The 9,621-nt window shown below is 40.1% G+C and overlaps 1 protein-coding gene across 1 annotated transcript in view; it reads right to left on the reverse strand.

The window, feature by feature from the left end:
- Positions 1–5,627: 5,627 nt before the first annotated feature.
- The window catches only part of CA7 (carbonic anhydrase 7), a 10,973-nt gene continuing 6,979 nt past the window's right edge, over positions 5,628–9,621 (reverse strand). Inside the window, exons 4-7 of the mRNA XM_008928276.3 lie at positions 8,950–9,045; positions 8,649–8,711; positions 7,515–7,670; positions 5,628–7,264 (exon numbers count right to left, since the gene is read on the reverse strand). Coding sequence (XP_008926524.1) covers positions 7,142–7,264; positions 7,515–7,670; positions 8,649–8,711; positions 8,950–9,045 — 438 coding nt within the window. The 3' untranslated portion in view covers positions 5,628–7,141. The remainder of the gene's footprint in view (positions 7,265–7,514; positions 7,671–8,648; positions 8,712–8,949; positions 9,046–9,621) is intronic.

Here is a 9,621-nt window from a genome sequence, read left to right on the forward strand (position 1 = left end):
CGTTAATAAAGAAGCACCAGCAAAGGTTTCTTTATGTTAATAACGTTCAAATTCGTTATTGCCTTGAGGGAGGGACCGTCGCTGCCTCATTTCTTTTCAATGCGACTCTGCACTGCAGTGCGGGGGACACCAGCTGATGAGGCTCAAATAGCAAAGCCCTTTGGAAACCGATAGGCCATTAAATTGTGGAGAACAAAAAGGCTCGTTTTGCTGACTTCCCGGTTTTGGGGTTTCAGATCTCTGCGTGACTTGGTTAAAATTTCTACTGCGTGGCTTTAAGCCCTGTAGCAGCAGGAAGGAATGGGCCCAAAGTGCACGGCGGTTAATGAGTACTCACTGCAGTTAACGGAGTGGTTACTAAGTAGTCTCTGCTTTAACTTATAACAGTCGTTTTTGAAAAACAGGCTCACAAGTCACGAGAGGCTTTGATATTAACAGTGCGTTTTTTGTTGTCCTGGTTTCTTTGTTTGAATAATGTGGTGCGGGTGTCCTAGATGAGACAAATGTGTTCCCGGGTTATCTCATGTGGAAAGGTGTGAGATCATCTTCCTGAGTCTGAGCTCTCACTTGTTTGTTGTTATTAGCACGATGAAACACAGTTTCATGTTGAATGGAAGGGCAAACAAACAAACAAATTCAAGACAATATTTTAGCAGACGTGGAAAAAATAAAAACCTCATAGAGCAGCCTGAAAACTGCTCATTCGTTCTGTGGTCATTTCATAAACTCACATGCGTGAGCTAAAGTGATTTAGGAACCATGTGAAAGAATGTGAAACAATTACCAGTCCTGCAGAAGAAGGTGGTGCTTTCATTCCATGTTTTCTGAACACAAGAAGGTACCACATTGAAGGTACTTGACAGGACTGGATATTAAACTGAATTGAGATTTAGATTCTGCTTTGGAGTGTTTGGTTATGCTGGTGAACGAAAGGGATATATAATTAAAGTTAAAATAAAGTCAAAATACTACTCTCTGATATGAGCTGGGGAAAGAAACAGTATTGCTCTGCTTTGCCTTTAGGAATATCCAATAAAAATGCTTTGATTTTAGGAATATTTAATAAAAATGGCAAATTTCTGTAGCAACAGTGGCTTGGTTGCCATAGTGCTCTATCTCACTCTATCTCACTCTATCTCACTTAATTTGCATTGAAAAAATTATAACTCAAGTTTCTTTGAATAAAACTAAGATTTGACTTTGCTGGTTATAGGTGAGCTAAAGTTCAGAATCAAATGTCCTGCGCCAGAAGAAAGTTCTTATTGGTATTCCAGGTATTGTATTAAGGTAGAGTGACAGATTAAAATGTAGCAAATCCTATATTTAGATTTTTTTCAAGGTATAATTTTGTCTGCTGACTTGTACAGTCGGCAACTCTGGTTTTCTTTGGAAGTATATTCTTGTACTAATTTCCATGTTGCTTGTTTAGGCCAGACTGCACTATTGGGGTTTCCCTCTTTCCCATGGAACATTACTTTCCCCCCCCACTTGTTCATTTGGACAACTGACTGTGTCTGCTCTGGTGCAATTTAAACAGTTTCTGCTCCCAGAAGCTGCAGACAGATGCCCCAGAGCAGGTGCTGTGATGGATTGCTTTCCACTAACTCCCTGATATTCATGAAAGCCTGAGACTCCTGATGCTTTGTAAACATTTCTTGTTATGGGGACACACAAAGATTAGAACCACCAAATAAGCCTGATATTCCTAAAGAAAGCAAGTTAAAAATCAGAATAGTATTTCTAATAAATAACTAATCCTTTGTCCAAAAAGCTGGTTAGTAACAAAAAATTTGAATCCAAACAAAATAGTAAACTACCACTAAGAGTAGCTTACTAGAGGTTTTTCTAAATATAGAGAAAGACTCAGCTGAGTGATACAGGTTAGAGAATAGCCATAGATCCAAACCCTTTGGGAACTTGGGAATGGCCATCAGGCAAAGGAGGGTCCTTTGAATGAATCATCTCTCTGGTTCATCTTAGAGAACAGGGCTGAGTCAAAGCTGCCCTTGCACTGAAAGCACAACAGTCCAACTAACCAGCCTTGGACAGGAAACACAACTCCAGCACACAAACCCCTTGGGTACCTTCCTGCTGGGAGCCTTTGGGAATGTCAGCTGCTCACTGGCCGTACCTTGCCCTGTGAATAATGACCTACATTCCATTGCCTCTACATCATGTTTTGCATCTTCACAAAGGGCAAATCCACACCTTAGATCTCTGAGATCTCTGATTATATACAAACAACAAACCCCAAACAAAACCAAAACCAAACCAACCAACCAAAAACTACCAAAACCCCCACAAAATACCCCCAAACCCCAAAACCAACAACAGCAAAAAAGGAGACTCTAGGTCTGTTAAAGCAATTGCATTTCCTAGTTTGCTTACAGTAAATTCCAGTCCATGATCTTCCTATACAGTCTAAAATAAATGCTAGGAAAGAAAACAAGCTACAAGAAACATGGAACAGAGGTAAACACAACAAACAACTGCAGGAAAAACGCCATTCCAGCTCTGCAGCTCCATTTCCCTCCTGCTGCTGCTGCAGAGGCTGAGCAGGGTGTCTGTAGGTGCAGGGGTTAATCCGATGGCCCAGTCTGAGTTCATGGAATTGCACTGGTGCAAAGGTCTGTCTGGTTGCTGTAATGGGACCTGAACTCCACACGGATAATTTTTACTGGTGTCACTTACAAACTGGTTTGAGTTAAACAGAAATACATGTTTATTAAGGCTCTGCACCACTGTAAAAGTAAGTTTAAATTCCTTGGGGACAGCTTTCAAGAGCAGGAAAGTCTTCTGGCTTGGTAAGAGGTGCTCATGTGTAAAAAAGTAATTATATTTCTTTCCTCCCTCTCCTCCTTCCGCCTTCTTCCCCTCCAGCAGATGAACAGGGTCTGAATTGCTCCGTTTGGAATGGGCTGCCCAGGGAGGGGGTGGATTTTCTGTCCCTGGAGGTGTTTAAGGACAGACTGGATGTGGCATCAGTGCCATGGGCTGGGAACCACGGCGGGGTTGGATCAAGGGTTGGGCTTGATGATCTCAGAGGTCTTTTCCAAGCCGGTTGGATTCTATGATTCTATGATTTAATATTCCACTATATTAATATGAAATGAAATGATGATTTGCACCGCTGTGTTGGAGGAAGGCACTGAAATTTGACTAAATTTCAAATGTAATGCAAGTACCAGCAGAGATGGAACATCAGAGGAATGAACATTCTCTGCCTTACAGCCATGCAAGTCAGGAAGAGTTCTGTTCCAGTCAGTCAGGTTTCATCATCTACTCTACTTTCCTCAGGGTAAGTGAGAAAAAACATGAGCCCCCTGCTCTTGCAGGCAGTGTAGAGCAACCTGCCACTACTAAATGGTCCCTTGTGCATGCATAAGGAATTCAGAGAGGGAAACAGATAGCCTGAGGTATAACAGCCTATTTTCTTCAGGCTTATTTCTGTTTTTTTCCTGAAATAGCCCTTTTTTTACCTTTCTGACCTTTGAACTCCTCCAAAAGCACCATCTGGTGTTGAGGTATCTTGCAAAACCTTTCCTCTGATGCTTATATTTGGATTAATTAACATTCATAATGGAATTTATCATTATAAATAATTGCTACGTCATACTGAAACTATCTAAAAATCTTTCTGCTTGCAAGAGGATGTGGAAAAACCCCATAAGTTGAACTGTAACTATTAAATTTTGAAAGCTAAAATTAAGATAGTGTGCAGTTTACCAAGCAGAGGATAGAGAAGGGAAACAAGGAACAAAATATTATAACTGGTTTATCAAGTTTCTTTTGTAAGATTGATTTTTATCTGACAAAGGAGTTTCAAGGACAACATACATAGGGCCAGCACAAGGTTTTCAATTACACTCATATCTTAAAAAAATTATTATCACTGAAGTTAAATTCTCTCATATGTTGTATTTTGACTGAATTTACCTTAAAATTAATTTGAAGCATTGTAGCAATAAATGGACACAGAGAGCCACTAGGTGGCATTTTTAATCTGGTTTTTACAGCTGAGTAAATTCAGTCACTGTCCTAAATGTGAGAGCTCCTGTTCCCTCAGTCATGAGCTGCCATCCCACGAGATGTTAAGCCAAGCCCTGCTGATGTATTTACAGTCAACCCTCATTCTCCTTCAACACAGCTGGTAAAAGGTAAGCATAGCACATGTTCTAGAATTGTTCAATCTCAAAATAAATAGCAGTAATAGCATTAAATAGGGGTTTATAGCTTTAAAACCATACAGAACTGAAATATTTGTGCTTTTTTATTGGATGATCAGGGTCTCAAGAAACAGCAAAGAATATAAAATGCTTCCTTTTACATTTTGCTTCACCGTGGTCAAAATTAGATCATATTCTTTGATCCAACAACTGAAAAAAAACCCTGTAAGTAAAATAAAATTTATTTCTGAAGGAAGATATAGTTCAGTTTCCCCCTGGAACTGAACACCTTGGGGCAGTTCAGCATTTAAAGCTCTTTACAATAGCTAAGCTTTTACAATAACCTTGTGAGCTAAACACTGTTGCTCATGACTAAACCACCCTCAAAGAAGCTTAAGTACTGTGTTCCAGGTCACAGAAGGGACACTTTCGGGGGTTAAATGAGCTTTTTCTATTTTATTAGACTAAGTGGCTCTAGCTGGGGAAAAACTGGACAGAGTTTTGGTGTGCAAGTCCAAAGTGTGAGAGACTGACTAAACCACCCTCAAAGAAGCTTAAGTACTGTGTTCCAGGTCACAGAAGGGACACTTTCGGGGGTTAAATGAGCTTCTTCTATTTTATTAGACTAAGTGGCTCTAGCTGGGGAAAAACTGGACAGAGTTTTGGTGTGCAAGTCCAAAGTGTGAGAGACTGAGTGAACAGAGCTCTACTTACATGCCTCAAATGAGAAAAACCACTGAAAATAGCCCTCAGTGACCTGCTCTGTGAACATGTGCACTAATATTAATGCAGCAGTACATGGGTAGCTTGATATGGTAATTAATATTCATTACATTTTAAGCAGGAAAGTATTTGAAATTTGCCCCTAATAAAATGTATTCAGGCTATCAGATGTGTAAGCTTCTTTTGAAGGACCTTTTACATTTCAAAATATCTTTTCATGTAATTATTTTTTCTTAATTTTAACTGGGACATAAAATTAATGACAACAATAATTTAACTCTGACTGGGCAAGAAGCCATCCAAGATACACACTATGTTAGAATTTAAGTGAAAGGATTAAGCTGAAGCAGAAGCTGTTAATCCAAAAAGATGGGAAGAACTGCAACACAGACTAAAAATAATTGTTTCTAGAATTTTTAAAAAATGTCTAGAAACTTAGGAGGGATAACTCTTATCTGTACTTAGGCCATTCTACCATAACTTAAGGTTTCTATGGAACTGAAGGTGAACAATCAGGCATTCTTTGATATAAAACAGATGCATCAGTTGAAAATCATTTCTCTTCATGAAAGTCCAAGAAAAAGAGTAAGTGGGGAAAAGTGAGTCTACTGAAAATAAAGGATTAAGATATTCACACTTGGTTTTAAAGTCTCATTTATTTCATTTGTTAAAGAAATAAGATACATTAAATAGATTTTCTGCAACACCAGTTTGCATTACTAGCAAAGTTACATTCATAACAGCTAAAACCATTGCAGCTTGTAAGGATTTCCTGTTGCTTTGAGCATCTGGTGTGTAAGAATCTCACATCCCAACCAATGCTGAATTAGCCCTCACAACATCCCTGTGAGGTAGGTCAGTGTCACCCTCTTTTTATGTAAGAGGAAACTGAGGAACACAAAGTGTCAGGTCAGTGTAGCAGGAAAACCAGAGCTGAAGGCTAGAATTCTGGTCTTCCATTCCTTGTTGGACTCTGTTCCACATCCAGTGGCTTTCTCCCTCTCTGAGACAGGGGAACAGCCCACAGTAGCTGCTGTTCTCCCTCTTCCCCAGCTTTCCTTTGCATTGTACATCTTTGATTTCTCCACCTAAGCTGGAGGAAAGTGCTAAAATCACTTTCTCTCTGATCTGTACACACAAAACAGGCCATTTGAAGCTCAGAATTAAAGTAGCTGACAACAGACTGTGGGTAATCACAGGTCACATCACAGTATTTAGTACCAGGGCCTGAATTTTTCACTAAGCTTCACGAGCAGTAATACCAACACATGGCTTTTCTAAAGCAACTTGCTTTCAAAGAGGTAAAAGGACTCAGGAGGGTGTGCAGGGAGATCCCTGCCAGCCAGAGGGAAGGGATTTGTGCAGCAATGCACACTCAGTGCAGCCCAGATCTACCCCCAGGGTCCCTAAAGTAACCAAAACACCCCTTATCTGTAGGACAGACAACAAAGGAGGTCATATTGCAGAGCATAGCACTGAACTGAGGTAGACTTTGAGCAGTTTAGGACCACAAAGCACACATCTGGATTGCTCAAGATGTACTCTTCACCCAGACTGACCAGGGCAGCACGGTCCTGTATGACCTGTGGGCTAAACAACACTGCAATAAATGGTCTGCTTTTAAGCACAGCATTTACATTGGTACTTTGAATTATAAAATAGGATCTTGGAGCAGTAAATTTAAAATATATATCTAGTTTTCATACCAGTGCCTACCCGAGGTGAGTAAAGAACTTTTCTCTAGTGCTACTTGTGCACTCTGTCAACAGACAGCAAGAATACAGTGCAAGCAATGTTTAAATCAGAGCTCAGCAAATGCTTAAAACAGATTGGTAAGGAAAATTTAGGTCCAATTTACCCAAAATTCTTCATTACTGTTTCCTCATGTATTGAATGAGACCATTATTGTGGCCATCATTACTAGTAGATCACTACATAACTTCCCATTTTATATCAAGTTAGATTTTAATTGCATTTTAATTTTTTTTTTTAGAGTTTCAGGTCTTAGACAACAGTCTAGTTTACTCAGCTATCCCTTATATTAAATAGTGCTTGTTACAAAGATCCCATTTCTCAGAAGAATGAGCACTTCAAATAAAACAGAAAACCAGCAGATTGTCCCCCTCCAAGCAGAGTGTTCATGGAAATGCTTATCTTGTGTGTTCCATGAGTGGTCTGAGGACCAGAGTTTCTGTTTGTGGTATCTCAGATGTGGAAGCTCTTGGATATCCCAGGGCCATTGTGAGTTTTCCTCAGGCCTTGAAGGAAGCTCGAACAACTCTCCCCTTCAGAGGCTGAGGGGGACGAAAGTTATTTGCCATTTGGACCCTCTGGTCCTCCTCGCTGGTGAAGAGGAGCATCCGGAACTTCTCCAGCTGGAAGGTCAAATAATTGACTGCTTAAGGGGGCAATCAATGGTAATGGGTTTTAAAAGAGACCAAGGGAAAGTATTCGTTGTATTTTAATCAGTTAAAAGAGAATATTAACTGAAAATAAGAGAAGCCTGATTATTGAACAGGCTGAATATTCAGTGTTTTAGCTCAGTCTCATTTCAAATCAAAACAGTCACTGCCTGCTCCTCCAGCACTGAATCCTACAAGAACAGAGACAATATCAGCAGTTTACCTGTTTCTCAGAAATTCTGATGGGTTCTTTCAGCACTATCCACGTTACACTCTCATTAAGGGGTGGGGTTGTCAGAGAGCCAAGGTATGTCCAATAATCAAGACTCAAGGGCAGGAGACATTTAGGGTTGAAGCTTCCAAACTGAGCTTTTGTTCCCTAGGAAAAAAAAAAAAGATTGACTTGAAATTTATCTTTGTACTTTTAAGTGCAGGTTACATAACTTTTTTTGAAAGAGAAAAATAATGCTGAAGTAATATTAAAAATGAGGTGAAAGGTCTGTAAAGGTTTGGCTGCTTTATAACAACTGTTAGACAGAAGCAGCATGGCAAGTGTGATGCCTGCTGCTGGATTACTGGACTTTGAGGCCTTGCCCCATTGTGCCTACAGAAACTCAGCCCTTGTCACAATAGGACTAAAAATAACAGAGGAGCTGTGTTCTGTGTATAGTGTTCAGTGTGAGCTATAGATAAGATCGTGGCAGAATTCCTTGTCTCATCACCTGCTATTTTCTATTCTTCACATCTATTTTAGTAGAAAACTTAAATCCTGTAGTCATTGTCTGCTATGGTAAATATTGGCTTTAAAAAAAAAAATCAAAGCTTCAAGTCTAAAATTAGAGGAAGGTGGATCAACCAAAGACACGCAGAAATAGAAGGAATTGCTGCCTAGAGTAGTGATTACCACAGTCTAGAGGAAAGCTTTTCAGCCTGTAAGAATATCCAAAAAATATTCAGTTACTCACAAAACACTTTAGGAACAGATTAACTCAGGACCTCGGTAAGATTGTCCCTGACAGAGCTCTGCAGCAAAGACAAACAGCCAACTTCCACTTGGTCAGCACCAGGCTCAACGGAAATGGATTATTTTGCTGAGGGTAAAAGCTGAGCCTGAAGGGTTGTGGAGCTTTTGATTTTAGATTTTCGGGGAAAGGCAGAACCTCTGATGAGCAGTGGGGTCAGCACAGCCTTGTGAGGCAACTGAGATTAGGCAACAGAAATGAACTTTGGAGGGGAAGAGGAGACAACTACAGTGAGGGTCTAGTGATGGGAGGATATGATTTTTGTCTCAAATAGGTACATGTGCTTGATTTCTAAAGGATATCCCAGAAATAAATTTAAAGAGCTGAAAACTTACTTTAAATTTTACCATATACAAAGCATCAGTGAGTCTGTTCATACCAGCATGTTCTTTCCCAATCTAAAATAACAGAATAGACAGGTTAAATAAGAAGGACTTCAACTATGCTTTGAATAGATGTTTTCTTGTCTGAATCTCCACATTCCAACTGAAGTTCAACAGCAATTTGCAATGAGTTACTGCTTCCAATAAGTCATCTGTTTTCCTTAAGCACCTCTTAAATATGTGGTGTGGTCCTCAAACACTTGACAGCATAATGCTTTTCATCATGTAAATATGCTATTTTTGCCATTCTTACCTCCAAGAAAACACCAACTACTGCCAGGCCATCTGGAGCTGCTGCTGCTTCTCCAAATGTTGCATATTTTCTGCCATTCCAATGAACTAAGTGGAGCTTTAAAGAAAAATAACAAATAAAAATGAGTCGTGATAGAAGCTGTGAACATGGTTTCTCTCATGTTAGCGGCACCAACAGCCATTCACAACAGAACAGTTTTGTGTAAAAGGCATTGTTGGAAACATGAACAAGTTCAATCTTTTGGACTGGTCCCTAAGTGTGGACAGGCACCAGGCAAATTTTCTAGATATCAGCCCATAGTGGGGTGGCACGGCCAGGTTTTGGTAGTGGGGGAGCTGCAGGGGTGGCTTGGGTGAGGAATTGCCAGAAGCTCCCCCAGCTCATGACCCCATGGGAGGGACCTACACCGTTCTGGCTCAGTTTAATGAGACTGAAGCATTTTGCTAATGAGGATGAGTTATGAGGAAGACCAAGCTCCTCCCTCCAAGCACTTGTAACTCCAAAATTAAGAGGCTCCAATTGAGGAAGTGTGGAGAACGGAAAGATAACAGCCCTTTATTAGAGGACATATATGTATTGGCAGAACAACAAAAGAACACAAAAACAGCTAAACAATAATCCTGTACCCAAAGTTCCCCCCAAAAAACCAGCTCGGTACGTTCTGGCCTTGGG

The sequence above is a fragment of the Manacus vitellinus genome, unplaced genomic scaffold (assembly GCF_001715985.3).
Source record: "Manacus vitellinus isolate BGI_N305 unplaced genomic scaffold, ASM171598v3 scaffold_10_pilon, whole genome shotgun sequence".
NCBI lineage: Eukaryota > Metazoa > Chordata > Aves > Passeriformes > Pipridae > Manacus > Manacus vitellinus.